Source organism: Ipomoea nil, unplaced genomic scaffold, assembly GCF_001879475.1.
Source record: "Ipomoea nil cultivar Tokyo-kokei standard unplaced genomic scaffold, Asagao_1.1 scaffold2926, whole genome shotgun sequence".
Lineage (NCBI taxonomy): Eukaryota > Viridiplantae > Streptophyta > Magnoliopsida > Solanales > Convolvulaceae > Ipomoea > Ipomoea nil.
Genome location: NW_017619354.1, coordinates 2,458,715 through 2,479,565, shown reverse-complemented (window position 1 = coordinate 2,479,565; position 20,851 = coordinate 2,458,715). Strand labels below are relative to the sequence as shown.

The window sequence follows — 20,851 nt, the reverse complement described above, 5'->3', positions numbered from 1 at the left end:
TATTGTTTTTTAGAGTGAGGAGTGAAATAAGTTCTATGGTCAATAGCAACCAAATTGGTCGGGTTGTTTTAATGTTGATTCTCTTAAATGAGGTAATTGTAATGTATGGAGTTCACTCTTTTTAAATACTTTGTAATAGATAATTACAGAGTATAAGATAATGTGATGCCCAAAAACATAAATAGGTGAGTGAGACAAAACAAAAGAGTGATAAAAATTTCGCACATCCTCAAGATAAAGAAGATTAAAAGATTACGAGGGTGTTTGGTAAATAATTGTTAGTTGATAGCTGTTAGTGAATTTGATTAGTTGATAGCATTAGCTAATTGTAAAAAAGTGTTTGGTAAATTAGCTATTAGCTGATTACATATAAAATGACTTTATTAAAAAGCTGATCGAAAAAACTACTTGAGCAGCTTTTTGAATTTTAACATTTTGGAACAATAAGTTGTTACAAAAATTAATTCATCAAACACTCATATTGATTGTTTAACCAAATCAAACAGTTAATAGTGGTCAAATAAGTCAAAATTGGCTAATAGGTTAATTATTTTAACAAAGAGGCCATACATTGGGAAGATTGTTCCAACTACTTTTAAAACACCCATTTGACAATGCCACATTAGAATAGTTTGCTTCAACCCCCAATAAAATCACCACCACACTTTAGTAGTTGAATCAGTGACCTAAAAATGAACTGGCATTACAAAATACAACCGCCATAACAAGAAGGCAAGGCCATTGGTCAATTCTATCATTTCTATGAATACATTAACCTCTGAACATACACAGTAATTGATAAAGGAAATCACAATGGTCAATAACAAAATCCCTTCATAAAGGATTGCTAACACAAATCCAGAGGCTAAATCTTCCAAATTAAGTTCATCCCTTGAATTTCAAAACGGCAAGGTACAAACCCATCTCATCAACAAAGCTCATAATTTCAAATGAATTCTCAACAGCGGCATTCTGCAACGTTGTCATATCTGGCAAGTTCGACACTACTACATCGGGGTATTGCTTTCGCTGTTCTTCGAGCACTTTCCTGCCTTGGGGATGACTTATCACAATTCTCGCACCTACATAAGCATATTGTTAGAATGGCATTGCACATTTTTCTTCCTTATATGCCTTCTGTTCTTTTCGAATTTACTTCTGTAATGGATGGAGCATCTTAGTTCATAGATTCCTCTACCGGAAAACAAGGATTTTTCAGCAGCACCAGAAGTTGTTAACACAAGCACAATTGCAGCATTATCATTATTTACAAATCTTTCAAGAAAAAACTAATAAGTGTGCAAGTCTAGGTTTTCATTCTGGCAAAAACCAAATCATACGTTTTTTTGTTTCCTTGTAAAAGTATTATGGAGGAAGATTGAGGAATTATACCTGGCATACATCGCTTCCCGAGTGCTTCTAGAACTTGACTAAGCTCAAAGGGCATGGCAGGAAGGAAGTAGAGAAACACTACATCGAAAGGTGCCCACTTCTCCGGTACATATATTAGTTCCCCTTGCCAACATTTAACCATGTCATATGCCTCTTTGATGCACGCTAGCACAAAGAGAGAGTCATGAACTACAAGAATTTGTTTGCAAGGCGATGAATCAACCACTCTATCCACAAATTCTTCAGAACTGATTGAAATTAAAACTTTTGAATTCTCTGAAATCCCTCCAGCAGTTATAATTTTCTTAATCTTTTCTTCATGCTCCTCATCTGAATGTCCATTATTAGCATCAAGAAATGACCAGTCTTTCTCCATAACATCCTCAAAGCTAACTACAGAAACTGTTCCCTCATTTGAAGGAGTTGTAGCACTAGTACAGGTTTGAAAATTGCGACGAGCAACTGGAAGTTGAAGGGCGAGAGAGGGGGATTTATGATTTTTAAGGGAGTAAGGGCTAATACAACAATTAAATGGTTGTAAGCGGGTATTTGGAATAAGTGTATGAGCAGGTGATGTGACGGGATGGAAAGACGAGGAAACGGATATTGAATTCATGAGATAAACTTCTGCTTCTTTTAGATATATTTTGGAACGGATTAGCAGAGATTGATATGGCTGTTCACAGAGTGAATTCAACAACAATAGAGCAACATATTAAGATAGTCTCTTCTTTCATACTCCAAACAATTTTCAAATTAGTTTCAGTTCCCTGTCATTAACAATAGAAATTTCATAAGCGATTTGACACAGATTAAAAAAAACATAAACAAAAGAAACCACATCAATATATAACAGAGGGCACCACCCAGCACCCAATATATTCAAGGACGGGAACTAATCTCAATAGTGGTGTTAGATAAAGCCATAATCTGTGAGAAAAAGGCTATTAATCAATCTTATGCATGTTGAGGGAATTGCAGAAAATGCAGTCCGCAGCAGCAGCTGCCACCACAATCCGAAACAGCCGCCGCCGCTGCTACAGGCCGCAGCCCGTATCAGCACCAGCAGCCTCCGCCGTAGTCCGTAGCAGCAGCAGCAGCCCTCCGGCTCGCAACCTGCTACAAGCGTAACTATACCACTGCTAGACTGGAAGATACCTATCACTGTCGGTCGGTCGCCGCCTCGACGGAAGTTTTTGTCGCTGCCGCACGTCGCCGGTCGAAGTGTCGAAGGAATCGTCGGCTCGTTGCAAATCCCAGAGTCCAGCCGCAGGAGAACAAGAGATAAATGAGATGCCAAATTGGGGATTTTGGAAATTGATATATATACTTGGGTTGTATTGTAAATATAAAAATACATTAGGTATAAATTGTAATATAATAATCTAATATTGGATATATATATATATATATATATATATATATATATATGATTATATAGACAATATCAAATGAGAATATAAGGGGCCGTTTACTAACTGAAAATATTTGAAAAATGGAAAACAAAAAACATGTTTACTAACATAGTTTTTCATTTTGAAAATTGAAAATAATTTCTAGTAATTTCTGGAAAACTGAAACATACTTAAAAACTGTTTTCGAAATGGAAAACAAAATCATCTATCATCTATTTAGTTATATATGTCACTATAACCACATTACTATTGATGGGGTGTGGACCCCGGGCCTAAAGTCTGGGAAGAAGAGAAGAAGCCCAAAAATAAAGAGGGGCCCGAAAGGAAAGAAGGGCCGAGCCCAAAAGAAGGAGGGCCCAAGAGAGGCATGGACCGAGACAGGGAAGTCGGCCCGATCCTGAGGTCGGCGCGAGTGCTCTGTCGGTGCGAGGGCCAAGAGACCGTTGGAGTATTTAAGAAGATGTTTAAGAGCCCAGTCAAAGAGTCGTTGGGAGGCCCAGTAACGGCATCCCAACGGCCTTTAGAGATAAAATATAGTTAATGGGCCAATTATGGCCTTAAATGTATGTTTTAAGTCAAATCCGAGGGAGACCCACTATAAAAGGGCTCCTCAGAAATTGTAAAAGGGGCGAATTCATACCAAGAGAATAGAGACCCACATTCACAAAGAGTTCTTATTCCCTTATATTTTTGAAAGGTGAATCCACCAACCATGGTTGTGTTGGACCTCCCTGGGCCCAAAAATCCAAAAACCAACAACTATGATTACATTCATTATCATCTTATTTTACTTATCATTATATTCTATATTTTCTACTTACTTTACTTATTTAAACATAATTTATTTGCTTACACTTTACAGGGCGTTTGGTTGGAGGGAGGGAATTATGTGGGAAAGGAATTGTAATTTCATGGGAGTTGAATTACTGGGAATAAAGTGAGAATTTAAATTCTAGTGTTTGGTTGACAGGAATAAAATTACTGGTAATTTCATTTTCAATGTTTGGTATACATGGGAATTGAAAGGGAATAAGTAGTATAAAGTCAAAAAAGTCCATTATTGTTGTTAGACATTAATTTTAGGTTAAAAAATGAAGGGGTAATTTTGACTCATCACTATCTTTTTTTCCCAGGAATTAAAATACCAGGGGGGACATGGGATTTTAATTCCATGAAAATGGGGGAATTGCAATTCCATGGAATTGCAATTCCCTCCAACCAAACTACGGAATTTAATGGTCTTTGGAATTAGGTGGGAATTAAGTGGGAAGGGAATTTAAAATCCCTCCAACCAAACGCCCTGTTAAAGTTAAACATTATTTACATTATCAAAATTAAGAATTAAACTCTATATAATGTTTTAGATTTTGATGAACTCAATAGATTATTAGTTCGAATATTTTTAATTATGTTACATCATAATACAAGTTCGGTCTAGATATCGGATATTGAAATCTCACATATATTATAATTCAAAGTAAAAGTTATATATTCATATACATGTCATTCAAATGAATATATCCAAACAAAATATTTTAAATATTAGCTAAAAAATTATTAATATTATCTAAACTAAATTTTAGGTGAAAACTGAAAAATTAGAAAACAGAGAACAATTTTTTGTTAGTAAACAAGTTTTCTAAACAGTAAACTGAGAATGGAAAACAGAGAACGAAAACTAAAAAATTAGAAAACAGAAAACATAAAATAATTTTCTGTTAGTAAACGGACCCTGAATTTCTTGTAAAAAATGATGATTGATCTCATTCATCTATCATAATTTATCAATTGTTAAGGGTTTTAGTAAAAAATTTTAAAAAAATTGTCAATTTTATAATTATTTAAAAATTTAAAAGTGAGCTCATTTTATAATTATTGCAAACTTAAAAGTTCAGTAATAATAAGATCATAGCATTTGGTTTATAAATATTGAGGGTGTAGATGTGTTCGTCCGTTTTACAAGAAAAAGTGTTCTCACATGAACCCTCTCAAGTAAAAAAAGTAAGGTAAGATTTGAGTTGTTGATGTCTAAAAAAAAAGTATAAACTTTTTTCGCCCTAAATTAGTATGAATCAACATATCATATTGTCTGGGACAATCAATTTCTATTTTTGCAAAGAATCTTATTCAAATTTTTGACTTTTAAGTACACATTTTTGTACCTTCGAGTACATATTATTGTGTCTTTGAGTGCATATTGTTGTGCTTTCAATGTTTGAATATAATGCAAAAACACAATTATAGTAAATATTGTATGTTATGTCTTTCAGTTCACAATTTTGTGTCTTCCAGTGTTTAATGTTGTGTCATCATGTGCATATTCATGGTTAATGAAACAAATCCACATATAACATATTTATTATATTATTTTGCGAATGAAATGTGATACAAGATGTTATGGAATCCACTAAATGTTGTGCATTGGAGTGCATATTTTTATGTCTTTCAGTGCACATTGTTGTGCCTTCGATTGCACATTATTATGTCTTTGAGTGCACATTACTTTGCCTTCAAGTGCACATTATTTTTATTTAGAGTGAACATTATTCTGCCTTCGAGTTAATATTATTGTGAATTCGAGTGAATATTATTGTGACTTCGAGTGGATATTATTGTGCTTTCAATAATTTGAACATAATGTAAAAAAACACAACAAATTATCAAAATGGCATCACTTTTTTTTTTTTTAATTTTTATTTCCCTTCATTATGAACAATTGATCTTGGATTGTATCAATTGCTAAGATTTAACCTTTTTTTTTTTTTACCTGGGAGCTCCTCAGCTGATTTGTTATGTGTGTGTGTGTGTATATATATATATATATATATATATATATATATATAAACAAGTCAGACATGTAGGGTTAAAGGCCATACTCTGTACATAGGTCTTGCCCTATTTAGTTTGATAGGGTTTAAAATAGTCCTAAGCTTGGCATTTTTACTGAACGACAAATTTTTACTGTGGACCATGGTCCATGTAGCAACATGGATCATAAAGCAAAACAACTTCATATCACTTTTTTGCCAATAACGCCTTCACTAAGCCCCGAACTCACAACCTTCCAAATGAAAGTCCAACCTCAGTACCATTATACCATATAGTCCTGAAACTTCATATCATTTTAATTACACTACAATGTCATTTAACAATATTGTTATGATTTTTAGTTTCATTTCTCATGCACACTAGTTTTTTTATAGCAACATTAAAGTATCATTTTAATTTTACTACAGTTTCATTTGACAATATATGTTATTGCATGAGTTCTATTTTTTATTTTTATTTTTTTGTTTACACACACTAGTTTAGTTATAGTAACATTGAAGTGTACATTTGATTACACTTCATGTTTATTTGACAATATATATTATCGCATGCGTTATGTTTTTTAGTTTCATTTTACACATACACTAATTTCATTATAGCAACACTAAAGTACTATTTAAATTTTGCTACAATTTTATTTGATAATATACATTACTGCACGAACTCTACTATTATTTTTGTTTCATTTTAACAAAATTAAAGTATCGTTTTAACTCTACTACAATTTCATTTGATAATCATATTTGATCATTGTCTATATAACACATTGTATGGACAATGGTCTACTATATAATAGATGTTACTAAACATGACATGCATGCTCTAACTATGCCAGGTTATATAGGCTTATATGAAGGGGCTAACTTATTTTCATCCGGATAAAATGGTGAATTGGTGATGGACTAGGTTTGAGCCATTTAAACGCGCAATGAAAGCAAATGTTTAGCATCTGTGATTCATGTTCAACTGAGTTACCATGATTTACATTCTCCTATATGGTCTGTCGGGTCGGGGTGTAGGAGACCCTTAGGATTGGGGTTCAACATTCTCGAAAGAATTTATAAATAATCAAAAGATTGTGTTGAGAAGTGTCCGACAAATTACACTGAGAGCCATGGTCCATATTATAACATGTACTTTGTTGTCCCCCAAATAAAAAACATGTATTTTGTTACTTTGCACTTTCTAAATTAACACGTTCCTTGTAATAGAGTCAATCATATTTTTTAAAAAATAAAAAATAGACACGTGTCGTTTCGTTAAATACAATTGTCATAATGGACGTCAATGTGCCGAGCAAATGCATCTATAATTGTTGAACATTATATATATTGTGTATTAGATTTAGCCCTTTAATTTTTTTTTTTTTCCAATAGGAAGGGGAGTACATCCAGGATTAATAGCTAATCCTCACGGTGCTCGATCATGCTGTCCAACAGGCCTAGCTCATCTGCTCTTAAGGCTTTATGGATTGCTTAGGGGGTGGGCGAACCATCTAATAATTTGATCATGCTCGTAGGCTTGCTTAGCCAGTATATCAGACACCTTATTCTGCTCACGTGGTGCATGCACAAATGCCAAATCCCATTGCCTTGTCTTCGGCTCTATGCATTTTTCTACTAGGTTGTTAGCCCTTTAATTATTTTAACTCTTAATTTTTTAGAGTTAATTTTATTTTTGGTCATATTCTTTAAAGGGTTGTCCATTTTTAGTTAATAACAAAATTTGTTAAAATTTAATTAGCCTCACTTATGCAGTGCCACTTTTAATCTTCCATCAAATGTTTAAATAATAATTTTAAATGTTATTATTACTATATTATTTTTTGAAAGTAAAATGAAATTGAGAAAATAATAGTGGTTGTAAATACAATGATAATATAGTGTTCACTGCATTCTGTAGATAGTATTACAATAATATTTACTCCGTATTTAATTAATATTGCATGGGGTAGGTATTACAATAATATTTACTCCGTATTTAATAAATGTTGCATGTGTTATTTAGGTATGTATTAAAATACATGCATAATTTTTAAAAATGACCATGTTAAAAGCCCCCAATTACCACTATTTATTACACCCTAGCTAACTTGTCATTTTTTATTACATAGTTAAAGGTATTTATTAACTCATGATGGGATCAACTAATTTACTGAGATCCATGAATATAAATTATTTTATTTTTAATTCGGAAGTGAATAATAGAGAATTATAATTTAGAGAATTATGGTTTTTTCAAAAAAAAATAAATAAAAAAAATAGAGAATTATAATTTAGAGTTAATAAGCATGTTTAAGACTACCATATTGAATTGCGTAACTAAACAATTAAAATTACCATTTCCCTGGTCATAATAATAAATAAATAATGTAAATTAGACTGTCTCCATCTCTTACCAATTTCGCTCTTGCAAGTTGATATTGAAATTTGTATTTAAAATGTTTTGTTTGTCCATCGTGCACTGCAAGCTTTCAAGTAATGAAAGCTCGCAAACAAGTTGTACTTGTTTTTTTGTTTTTTTAAATTAGTATTTTATTATTATTTTTATTAAAAGTAAGTTAAAATGGTAAAGATGTGAAAGTGAGATCCACTTTTAAAAGTGAATCGCAATTACAAAAATATAAATGAAATAATACAAAAACTTACAAATTTAATGATACGTAAGTAAAATTTGAGGGGATGTATTCAATCAAGTCTTTTTATAAATTTTTAAAGACTTTTAATAACTTTAAAAGTTTGGTGCTATTCAATCTATTTTTAAAAGTCTATCGGTATTCGACCCACAGTTTTAAAAAGTCTTTCAAAGTTTATTGGTATTCAACAACTTATTAATGTTGACTCTATCAGAATATGATTTTTGTAGGTTTTTCATTTTCAAATATAAATAGTTTAAATTCTATTATTCAATCCAAAACTTTTTAACTTTCTCTAATTTTTTTTTTCTGTTTGAACCAAACAAACTTTTCATCTATTCATGTCAAATTTTGTGGCGTTTCAAAACTTTCATAAGTATTCATATATATTTTTATTTGTATTTTTTTATTTTCACACATCTATAAAAAAATCATATAAAAATTTTATAATATATATTGTTGTGAACAACAACTAGATTTTGTTGTTGGTTACAACAACATTAGTAGATGGAAATAGAGTTGAATGATGTTTAAGTGTGATTGCATTGGTGGGACGCTCTCTTATATCGCTATTACAGTTGTCAAAAAATTATTCCGGGCGACGATAAATAAACGAAGACTTCTTTATGCTTTCGAAAAAAAAAACCCCAATATTCCGCTACAACCATATGGCAACTAATTCATTACTCCGTATTGAAAATGAGATTGTTGCAATTGGGATCAATTCCCTATAGATTTATGATTCCAATAGGTTGATTTTTATCCATTTAAAAAAAAATATTTTGTAAGAAAATTATATTTATATAATAAAAATTTTTGTAAGAAAATTATAAATAACGTTGGAAGTTGCGAAATGCTTATAAGAGTGTATTGAATTTAGAGTTTTAATAATTTTGATTATAAGAAAATAAAGACAAATTCGGTGAAAGTCATTTAAAATCTATCTTTTAAGTCTATAAAAAAGTCTTAATTAAAAGAATATTACAGGATAATACTATTCCTAGGACCACGCTTTATGCATTGCATTAAATAAGAGATTTTGATGGACGGAAATTACTATAAAGTTTGGTTTATAGATTTCGTAAAATTGTATAAAGGAGTCTTCTTTAATCTTCACTGTAATGTTCTTGCATCTTGCTGGCGTGAGTAACGTGGTCAAACTTTGACAAACCAAAAGACGTTATGAGGTCGGAACCTATGAAGATTCCAAACTGTGTAAACGGACTTTTCTCCGCCAACCAAATCTTACGAGGATGAGGGTCCACATAAAACAACAACCCATCCCGGAAAAAATCTTGATTAAAATAAAAGGAAAATGATGAATAAGAAGAGAGGATCGCCGGCTACCCTTCTTCTTCTGATGGAGTCCAGCTCCCACTTTTGAATTTGGTTTCACTTCAATTATGTTGGTCTAACAGTATTCGGAGAAGCCCAATAGAATCTTTAAGGTCTTCTCCTCCCGGGTCAACTTGTCAATTTTGAATTCTTGAGAGAAGAAGAAATTTTCAGTCGTTGGTAATGGAGAGTGTTGCTGGGTGGCAATGGCAAGGGCTGTTTCTGGGAGGATTAGCTTCGTGGGTTGTGATTTCTTCAATTTTTAATGTGACCCAGAAGATTAGATCTCTCACTCAACCCTGGGTTTCTCGCCAAGTGGTCTCCGGCACCCCCATTTCTTTGCAGATCCAGGTTTTTGCTCCTAGTATTTTGTTCATGTATATGCGTGGAAATCCCATATCAATTCTGTTGGACATTATCTTCTGGTTATATTATTTGAATTATGGTTTTGATGATCTTCCTTTTTGTTTTTGGTGTTGTAGAAATACCAGCATGGGTATTTGGATGGCTTCTTTTCTGGGTTGTCTTGTAGCGTTTCTGTGCCTTTCTACACCGCGTTTCTTCCCTTTCTCTTCTGGGTACGCTATCTATCCCTCCCTCTGGGGAAGAGAATACAAGTAGAACTATTATCTAACAGTTTAAGAGTTTGATTGGTTCAACTTTTTTGTTGTTTTTTGTATTGCAGAGTGGGCATTCTAAATTGGCTCGGCAGATGACCCTTTTGATGGCTTTCTGTGATTATATGGGCAACTGTATAAAGGTACTTTCTTTCTTCACTTTCAACTTCACTCACATGAAACCAGCTTGGTTGGCGTGAGTGGCTGTGCATTCCCGATCGGGAGTTTGAACCAAATCAATTTGGCCAGCACTTTGCCCCTTAATTGGGCCGGCCTGGTGCGAACGAGATTAGTTTGAATATGATACGGGCTTCAAGGTGCCTCTTACAGTTAGGGCATGTTCAGGACACCTCGACCAAAAAAGCTTCACTCACATGATCATCTTCTTTGGGGTATTACTTGAGAGAGATTGGAAGTTCGAACCAAATCAATTTGGCAAGCACTTTGGCCCTTAATTGGGCCGGTCTGGTGCGAACGAGATTAGTTTGAGTATGGTACGGGCTTAAAGGTGCCTCTTACAGTTAGGGTCTGTTCAGGACACCTCGACCAAAAAAGCTTCACTCACATACATGATCATCTTTTTGGGGGTATAACTTCATTTACTGTTATGCTAATGTTTTATGATTGAATACATTATTGTTCTTTGCAGGATGTGGTGTCGGCCCCTAGACCTACTTCACCGCCTGTTAGGAGAATAACTGCCACGGAAGATGAGAAAGAAAATGCATTGGAATATGGAATGCCTTCTTCGCACACTCTTAATACTATCTGCTTGTCCGGGTATTGAGCTACCAAATTCCTTCATATTTTGCTCATTTATCTGTCTTCGTTGGTGTACCAAAAAGATCGTAGGATTTGCTAGATGTTCATATATTCTTGGTAAATGAATCCTGTGGCATAGTGCTTACCTTCTTGACCCTGGTCCTATAAACTTCTTAGACAATGCCATTTCTGTGTGGACTTAATGGAATATATAGTGCCATCCCTTAGTTTTGCTATGGGCGTCGTTTAATGTATTCCTATTCTTTCTTTGGAAACTCAGGTACCTTTTGCACTATGTCTTATCCCATACCAAGAACGAAGATCTTTCCACGGAGATAGCAGGAATTGCCCTTGTTTGCTTACTTGTGGGCCTGATTGGCTTAGGTAAGTCTCGTGTCTTTGATATGAATATATGATTCTTGCTTGCTACAATTCTTTAGAGTTCGAGCTGAAATTTGTTTCATTTTTAGGGAGAATATACCTTGGGATGCACAGCTTGATTGACATTATTGGAGGTCTAGCTTTTGGACTGGCAATCCTGGCATTTTGGCTCTCTGTTCACAATTACTTAGACGATTTCATAGTTTCAGGACAAAATGGTATGGATCCTATTCAATATTCATCATCCACTAATTTTAAGTTCATTCCTTCCTAATATGCTTTTCGTATTGCTACGTATGAATTTTGATGATTCCTTTACATTATTAAGAAGTTTTGCCTTTTTGCAGTTACATCCTTTTGGAGCGCACTAACCTTCTTGTTGCTCTTTGCCTATCCAACCCCGGAGCAGCCTACTCCAAGTTTCGAATATCATACAGCCTTCAACGGTGTTGCTTTGGGAATTGTAAGTATGTGCTCTTCAATTGTTTCAAAGTGAAGAGCTTTACTTTCCCGCTTTCTTGAGTTTTACGAGCACCTTATTAATAGTGTTCGAATCTACGAAAATTCTTTGCCAGGTATCTGGAATCCAGCAAACTTACCATCAGTTTCACCATGAAGATGTTCCAAAGGTCTTTACTGAGCTCTCGATCCCTGCATTTGTCAGTAGAATGCTAGTGGGAATACCAACAATACTCCTAGTGAAGTTCTGCAGCAAGGCTCTCGCGAAATGGATGCTACCCATGCTCGCCAACGCCCTGAGCCTCCCGGTAAGATCAACGAGCTATGTCCCGGGGCTAAGCAGCTCTGCCATCACCAAGAAGTCGGATGAAACAAAGCCTGCCTCGGGTTATCTGCAAAAATTGTTCTTTTTCTCCCAACAGGACTCGTTCGATGTGGATACAGGCATTCGACTCCTTCAGTACACCGGCCTCGGCTGGGCTGTCGTAGATCTTGTTCCATCTTTATTCACTTACCTAAGACTCTGATGCTTTTGTACTTTCATCATGTCATAGAAATCCAATGCATATTTTATTTGTGTGTAAATCATGAGGAATCTCGAAACGCTCCGAGAGGCACTGGTCCAAGAGGAATTGTCACTTGTGAAAATCAAATTCAGGTTATCTCGAAAATTGTTTCCACAAAGAAATTTATTTGTCATTTGAGTTACCCCTTTAGGTTGGTTAAAAGATACGTAGTACATATTACAGTAACTTGGTCACGAACTTGCTAATTTCTTTGTTTGTTGTTTCTCCATCGAAACAATGTTTATGAAAATGTGGGATTGAAAAATTCTTCAATAGTAAATATGATATTAAAAATAGTTACATTTTGTGACTCTAACAATTTTGAAATGATGAGTTTAGTTTTATTAAATTACAAAATATATTTTATCTATTCGAGATATTATTACAATTTGATATGAAAACAACTCTCAAAACATATGGTATGCAAATATCTTAAGAACACATATAAAGTGTAAATTTGAATAATACAATATATGAATACCGTTAGTTCAACATATTATATAACAAGTTAGTCCATTTAGAAGATTCAAAGGTATGTAAATCGTAATTTACATCCTCCCAAATGCTCTGTCGGGTCTGAGTGTAGGGGTAAGAGCCTTTAGAGTTGGGGATTCAACCTTTTAGAAAAAAAAAATGATTTTTAAAGTTACTTTATAGTAACACATGACATATGTTGTAAATATTTATAAATCAATTCGATTTCATATTTTTTTAAAATTATTTGAAAAAAATCAAGACTTTTGACCCTCAACAATTCTGTATTATTTTTAATATTAAAGAATTTAGTCCCTGGGCAAATTGTTATGAATTTAATCTCTCGTTTTGGTATCATTTATTTTTTAAAAAAAAAAATTATATAACGGAGTATTTTTGAAAGTTCACACTTCAACCCTCAATTTCCCTCCATAATATCCTTTTCAGTTTTCTGTAGTATACGTTTATTTTTATCATGTATATATATCGATTTCGCCCCAACCAGTTTTGTTTATCCTGTTCATTAGAATCTGATGACCGTAAAAAGGGAGCAAAACAAAATCAAAGGTGAATCAATCGCTATGTAGCTAGTATGATGTCACGAAATACTTTATCTGGTAAATTCCTATCCTACAATCCTCTCGTAGTTCATCGTCTAAATCGATTTCATGCCGAATTTTAGTTTTGAGATCGTAAGAGTGAGTCTATGTAAGGAATGATGGAATGAAGGTTCTGGTGATCAGTTCTGCTCGATGACATTTTTTTTTTTTTTGCTTAGAAATGGCTGCTTTACGATTGAAAACTTGCAATGCGTAAGGAAATGTGATCGTTGTTAAGGTTCTGCTAATTGCTAAGCCTTCTTATTTATGTTCATGATTTCTGGTTAGTTTGCTTGTAAGAAATGCATTCATTGTCACGATTCTGCTAAGCTGCACATTATATCATTAGCTCTGAGCCTGTGAGTCTTTTTTTTTTAATAGAGTTTGAACTTTGAGCTGAACATTCATGAAGTTCGAACTAAATATTTTGTATCCTAATGTTGATCTCCTTTGAACTAAATGTTGATTAGGTCTCCTATAGATATGTGAATTGGGCTCCTAGTATAGCAATTGCAGGTGAACTTGTTTTGTTCATGATGGTGTTCATTTCATGTGTATTTTTGATAGAGTTTGTTGACTATTGCTTAGCCAAGTTTTGACTTGTAATTTCATTTACAATTTTTTATCCTGGAAACTGGAAATTTTGCTTGTTTGCCATTTCCTCACATGGATTCTTGTAATGATATCTGAATTAACTCGTCTTTCATCATTCTGTCAAAAGGTGATATATACATCACATATTGTTATTTGAGCTTTGGAGATGAGCTTTTATACTTTTGCATTGTGCTAAGTAAACTAATGGTGATAATACAATCAGATAACCATATCGGAGTTGAAAATGGGTGGACCTGAGATGCTGGAATGGATTGTTCAATCATTTGTCATGCATAAAAGGTCTCGCTTGCCAGAATATACTTCGCTACAGGTAAGGTTAGTTTATCTGGTTTGTATCTTCAATTGAGATATTTGTGTTTTTTTAAAAAGATGGCTGGCACTTTGTTTCATTACAAGCAGCTTAAGGAAAAGTTTGTTCAAGGCAGTCATCCTTGTTTTGCACCATTAAAGGAAAGAAGTGGAATGCCATCCGGGAATCAATCTGAAAAGATTATCTCTGCAGATAGAGAGATACAAGAAAATAGTGCTAGGAAACCTCTTGCACCAATTGAAAACTTGTCAATTGGGAATCAATATGCAAATGATATTTGTATTGACACTAAAGAGACACATGAAGAGGGTGCTATAATTCCTCCTACACCAAATGAAAACTTGGTCTCTTCCAGCCAAGGTAATGGGCACAGTCAGTGCAAAATTTTACCTGCTAAGAACCTTCTACCTGCCAAGAGGAGCAAGCCTGCTTCTTCAGCTAATATTCAGGGAGGGAAGTGCACTGTTGAGCAAACTATGGCTGAGAATGCTTGTTATCCTTGTACTGAGGGCACCAAGAAACACAAACAGGATGTAATTTGTCTTGTTGATAAAATTGGTGAGCATATTGCACAAGACATTGAAAAAGAAGGGTACAGTTTTGAAAAGGAATCAACAGCTGGGGACTTACTAGCAATCGAACCTCCAAAGGATGATAACAACATGCATACTGCTCTAAAAAACCTCAGAAAGAGCTGTGACAATAGGCATGCTGTGCAACTTCATCATAGTGACACCGAAGTCCCTCATGGAACAAATGCTAAGGAGGATACCAACAGTTTTCAAATTATTTGTGTCAGTGCAGCCAGCGAAGAGACTGCTCATGATGTATTAAGAAATGAAAATGGATTTACGCAACATTTAATACAACTGGACTCTCTTTCCAATGAAGCTGAAGTAAAGTTGCAGCATTATCTTTCACAGGATTCATCAAATGGTGGACCCACTAATGAAGTCAGAGATAACATTGAGCATAATCCTGAAGCAGAGTCCTGTAGTGATAGTGATGGTTATCACGAAGAGAAGATTGAAATAGCTAAAAAGAAGAGTGCTTTCTTGAGCTCACAATGCACAAATAGTCCAGATTCATTTGCAACTGCTGACTCTAAAGAGCTAAATCTTTGTGTGAAGTGTAATAAAGATGGCAAACTGTTGGTCTGTAGTTCTGAAACCTGTCCAGTAATGGTCCATGATAGCTGTTTGGGCTCTGTTCCCATCCTAGATAAGGCAGGAGGATTTTACTGCCCTTTTTGCGCATATTCTCAGGCAATTTCTAAGTACCTGGAAGTTAAGAAGAAGGTGCCACATGCAAGGAATGATCTGAAGTCCTTTTTTGGATTGGGAATCAAACAATCACCTAAACACTTATCCCCAAGATCAGGCAAGTTGAGACAAAACCGGCCACAGCAAGATGATGAATCATCTGAAAATGATGTGACAATCAGCAAAAGTTCTTCGAACAAGGTCAGCTTCCAAATATTCTTATGCAGTTCAGAAAACCAGACTGATAGTATGATTCATTCGTACTAATTGCTTTTTTTTTTCCCTTTATTTAAATCATCAGGTTCTTTATATGGTGTCTAGAGCTCTTCCTTTTTTTCCATCTTTAGTATTTGATTTTCTCTTCCCTCCTGTTTTCTCTCCCATATCCTTTCTTCTTACTTTCTAAATATGTTCAAGATTGGTTTAGTTATGTGAACTGACACTGGGCGACCTCCAGCAAGCTAGTCAGCCTCTTTATTTTACACCCCTAATCAAGGCGAAAGAAGCTACATTGTACAGAAGACGAGGAGGAAACATTGAAGGTAAAATATTCCTCTCTAATATCATCTTTCGTTCAAAGGTTGAGATTTGTATTTTGTATAGTGGCTAAGCTCTTCCTTATCGACCATTGGGGCATGAATTGTAGTGTTGGGAACCTTCCTGAAAACAGAGATAAAGTTGGACATCCCTTACCCTGGTACTTTAGTGCAATGAATTTATGACGCAGGAGGGTCTGCAGAAAGCCAGAAATACTCAGCACTCACGATCAAAGTATTTCCTGGAAGAATATTTTGGAATTTGGAGGCTATTATGTTTTCCATTTAAGGTAGTACTGTAGACCTCAAAGATAAATGGAACAGCATTTGCAAAGGAAACGCAAAAGCGACATGAACAACTTGACCATTAGGTGTACCATTTCAAACCATCTTTGTTGGCGGTGCGTCTCTGAACCACAATTTTTTGTTACATTGAAACTTCTTGACCATTACGTGTACAGTTTCATATTTTCTTAGTTGACATTGCTATTTGAACTTATCTAAATGTGGATGAATCTTGATTTTCATGAACATAATTTTGAGCACGTTTATAAATAGTGGATTGAGTTAAAGCAAAAACAGCAGTACAGATCAAGATGACATAAAATGCCTCATGGTAGCAAACTACCAATTTGCAGGCAATCTTTTCTTCTTCTTTTTTAATTGAGTTAATGTCATATATGAGCTAGTGACAATTAAATATTACACTGAAACAACAAATGCTACACTTGAACATAGCTCAAAGGTAAAGAAAATTGAATCATTTGCTGATAAGATAGAAGTCCTAAAATTGTTAATCAGAAATACTCATTTGTTGAATCAGCTCAGAAATCTCCTTTATTTAATAAGTAAAGCATTGGAGGCGTTTAAGCAGCAATACGCCAATACCATCTAAAGTTTAGCTTGAAAGATAACAATAACTTACAAAGAAAATGAAAGGAAACTCATAAGAGCATAAGTAATGATCGGTCTCTGAATATGCATGAAGACCGCATGACTGATAGTACAACATTGTGGTGTCAAATTGATATTCCCAAGATGAATAAAAGTTTGGCTGACCGGCTTAAAGGATGCCACAACCTGTCCTCCATGATATTAGAATCAACTTTGGTGATAAAAAGTTTGAGCTTAAAATCACTTGTATATCAGGGCATTGCGTCCGGGTCCAACTCCAATGTAATGGACAGGTACACCAACAAGCTCCTCTATCCTTTCTACATATTGTCGTGCAGCTGAAGGAAGTTCAGAATACTTTCGGACAGAGGAAATGTCAGACTTCCAACCAGGCAAAACTTCGTATTCCACCTATAGCGCACAAAATTATAGCTACTTAGTGTACAAATTAAACCAGAAACGAAGAAAAACTGATAACACAACAGAAACCCCTTAATCTGGAATTATGTAGAGAGTGGGTACATGGAAAACTCAGATCATTTGTTTAGAATAATGATGAAAGGGCATTCACTTTGGAATACCAAAGTTCAGGCAAATACAAGACAAGGATTAAAAAAATAAAAATAAAAATAAAAACATGAGAAGAAAAGAAACAAAGAAAGAGAAGACACTTGCCTTAACTTGATCAAGGATTCTAAGATCTGCAGGGAATGATCTGATTGGTGAACCATCAAGTTGTTTGTAAGAAACACCAATCTCAATTTCTGGAAGTTCTGATAATACATCAAGTTTAGTGAGGTTCAGAGAGGAAAATCCATTTATCTGGCAGCAGTATTTCAAAGCAACTATGTCAAGCCAGCCACAGCGACGAGGGCGACCAGTTGTTGTTCCAAACTCTTGCCCAGCAAACCGAAGCAAGTCACCACCTTTACCCAAGATTTCTGTTGGGAAAGGACCTGAACCAACCCTTGTGGTGTATGCTTTAACCTGAAGAAGTCAATTCATCAAAATCCACGACCACTTGATAGATAACAAAGAACAACAGTTGTCATGACTCAAAGTGGCATACTATTGATTCATAAAGCTAGCTCCCTCGCAAGGGTATCACAAGTTATAAACGCTTACCAAAAAATCTTAAGTCATACATAGTATAGCATTATAAAGGACATCAATATGCTTTAAGCATCATAAAATGAATAGCTTGGAGTATCTAGCATGTTTGAACATGATGAGAATGGTATATTCTTTCATTTAAATGAATGATAGCATTAGTAAAGTTCACTTACCACTCCGATAAGGTCACCAACAACCCTAGGAGCAATGCCTAAACCTGTGCAGATTCCACCAGCAGAAGGACTTGAGGAAGTCACAAAGGGATATGTTCCAAAATCAATGTCCAACATAGTAGCCTGACCACCTTCCACTAAAATCTTCTTGCTCTGAGAAATAGTTTCACTCATGAAATCAACTGTATCAGTTATGAAAGGTTCCAACCTCTCAGCAAATTTTTTGTATCGTTCAACTTCATCCCTGAGCATGTCAGGACCATAGTTAAAATCAGGAAATCTCGAAGCTGCATCTGATAGTAAAAGATCAAGCTTTTGAGGGAAAGTATCCATGTGCCTCAGGTCACCTACTCTGATGCCATTTCTAATCACCTTACTTGAATAACAAGGCCCAATTCCTCTCCTTGTGGTGCCAATAAACGATTTAGCCAGTTCAGCCTCGCGGAGCCCATCCACTTCTTGATGAAAATCAAATAAAAGATGAGCCCGATCAGACACCAAGATCCTTCCTTTGCATGAGACTCCATTCGCTTCAAGGCCATCAATTTCCTTAAAAAGTCCTGGCAGGTGCACCACTACTCCATTACCAATGACACAAATAGTCTCCTCGTTAAGAATCCCAGAGGGAACAAGGTGAAGTGCAAACTTCTTCCCCTCTGAATTGTAGATGGTGTGCCCAGCATTAGCACCGCCCTGAAAGCAAGTAAATCCTAGTATTAAGAATATATATATATATAGTAGAGAATGCTTTGTTTCTTCGATTGAGGAAATCGAAAGCCGAGGTTGGTAAGGCCTAGGCAGAATTTCAGAACAACTAATTGCTTGACAACTAGATATTGATGTCAGCTAAAGCAACAAATTTTCTGCATTTTAACTTCCAATTTGAATTTAAACAACCAAAACAATATATTAATTCCACCGTACAGGGTTTATATAAACAAGTAACAGGTTCACAAATTTAACTTAAGCCATCAACTTCAAAAACTATAGAAGTACACAATCAATCAACCAGTAATGAGCTTTACACAATATTCAATAAATGCTTCATATTACACAGACAACCAATACATACCTGACAACGAGCGACGACGTCAAAATGCTTAGCTAAAACGTCAACGAGCTTGCCTTTACCTTCATCGCCCCACTGGCACCCCAGAACACCGGAGACCTGGCTAAGCGACTCAATCCGACTCAGTCTCGACTCGGTTGCTTCCCCGGACTCCACCACAGCCGACGTTTGCTTGGCAGAGCACACCGTGAGAGAAAAAGCAGGGGCCGCCATCTTCCTTAGCTGAAGCGGGAGAAACCTACAGCCTTGACCCCCACTCCGATACGGAGGAGGAATCGGCGGCGCGTAGATTGCGGACGAGTCAAGCCTGAGCGTTGAGGGATTCATGGTGGCGCTTAAAAGATTGAAACTCAAGGGAGAAGAAGAGAAGGCGGAGAGGGTTTTGCAGTATTAGGAATTTAGATATATAACTTAGTCACCTGGGACCAAAATACTTTTTTATGCCATTATAGAAAAACTTTTAAAGCCGCTGATTTCTGTAAAAATATTACTATTTCATTCTGAAAAATAATAAATATCTCACTCAATATGCCAATCACACTCCTCCAAAAATATCAAAATATTATCTTCGCATTGTTGTTGTTGAGTAATTCTCTTTTTTTGATGTGATATTAAATTCTCCACGACTCCACCATATGGTTTGGGTGTGCAATTGTGCATGTATCCGGTAAAAATCACTTATTCCGTCTAATTTAATCGATTTGGTTAACAACCAAATTAATTTGATTTGGTAATGGTTGTCTCAATCCTTCTATTGTTCTTATTATAAGGGAACAGTGTCAAATTGGCCCTCTAAGTTGAGAAGATAGTGCAATTGGATCTCTTAAGTGAAAAAAATTTCATTTAAGTCTCCTAAATCGGTAAAAATTGTTCAATTAAGTCTAATATGACTTGTTTATCAGGTTAAATCGATATGTTATTGACACGTGTCATTCTTATTTTATTTTTTAGAACAAATGCTTTTATTTATTACAAATTAAAAATATTATTTATTATAAATAAATTAATTAATTAAAATAATAATAATAATTACAAATTAAAAAAAAAAAAAAAAAAAAACTGCCACCAACTGTCTGGCGCCGGACAGCCGGTGGCTGTCTTCCTTCTTCACAGACAGCCGTGGCCGTCTTCCTTCGTCGGCCATGGCCGTCTTCCTTCGTCGGCCATAGTCGTCTTCCTTTGTCGGCCATGGCCGGCGTGAAGAAGGAAGATAGCCACCGGCTGTCCGGCGTGGACAGTCGGTGGCTTTTTAAAAAAATTATTATTATTATTATTTTAATTAATTAATTTATGATAATAATATTTTTAATTTTTAATAAATAAAAAACATTTGTTTTAAAAAATAAAATAAAAATGACACATGTCAACACCATATCAATTTAACCTGATAAACAAGTCATATTGGACTTAATTGA

The 20,851-nt window shown here is 35.0% G+C and overlaps 4 protein-coding genes across 4 annotated transcripts; 2 read left to right on the top strand and 2 right to left on the bottom strand.

The window, feature by feature from the left end:
- Window positions 1–622: 622 nt before the first annotated feature.
- Window positions 623–2,691, bottom strand: LOC109161573. The gene is made up of 3 exons (XM_019310027.1): window positions 2,551–2,691; window positions 1,393–2,162; window positions 623–1,082 (listed from the first exon to the last, which is right to left on the bottom strand). Exons 2-3 carry the CDS (start codon window positions 2,006–2,008, stop codon window positions 886–888), a joined length of 813 nt encoding a protein of 270 aa, XP_019165572.1. The 5' UTR covers window positions 2,009–2,162; window positions 2,551–2,691; the 3' UTR covers window positions 623–885.
- Window positions 2,692–9,555: 6,864 nt separating this feature from the next.
- LOC109161888 (lipid phosphate phosphatase delta-like) lies at window positions 9,556–12,410 on the top strand. The gene is made up of 8 exons (XM_019310452.1): window positions 9,556–9,957; window positions 10,089–10,184; window positions 10,292–10,366; window positions 10,873–11,003; window positions 11,266–11,369; window positions 11,456–11,584; window positions 11,714–11,829; window positions 11,942–12,410. Exons 1-8 carry the CDS (start codon window positions 9,790–9,792, stop codon window positions 12,350–12,352), a joined length of 1,230 nt encoding a protein of 409 aa, XP_019165997.1. The 5' UTR covers window positions 9,556–9,789; the 3' UTR covers window positions 12,353–12,410.
- Window positions 12,411–14,282: 1,872 nt separating this feature from the next.
- LOC109161675 lies at window positions 14,283–15,918 on the top strand. The gene is made up of 2 exons (XM_019310167.1): window positions 14,283–14,389; window positions 14,479–15,918. The coding sequence occupies exons 1-2, from the start codon at window positions 14,303–14,305 to the stop codon at window positions 15,916–15,918; spliced, it is 1,527 nt and encodes a 508-aa protein (XP_019165712.1). The 5' UTR covers window positions 14,283–14,302.
- A 1,088-nt stretch (window positions 15,919–17,006) lies between these two features.
- LOC109161887 (adenylosuccinate synthetase, chloroplastic-like) lies at window positions 17,007–19,854 on the bottom strand. Its single transcript, XM_019310450.1, has 4 exons — window positions 19,440–19,854; window positions 18,368–19,060; window positions 17,757–18,068; window positions 17,007–17,492 (listed from the first exon to the last, which is right to left on the bottom strand). The coding sequence occupies exons 1-4, from the start codon at window positions 19,761–19,763 to the stop codon at window positions 17,322–17,324; spliced, it is 1,500 nt and encodes a 499-aa protein (XP_019165995.1). The 5' UTR covers window positions 19,764–19,854; the 3' UTR covers window positions 17,007–17,321.
- Between the last annotated feature and the right edge of the window lie 997 nt (window positions 19,855–20,851).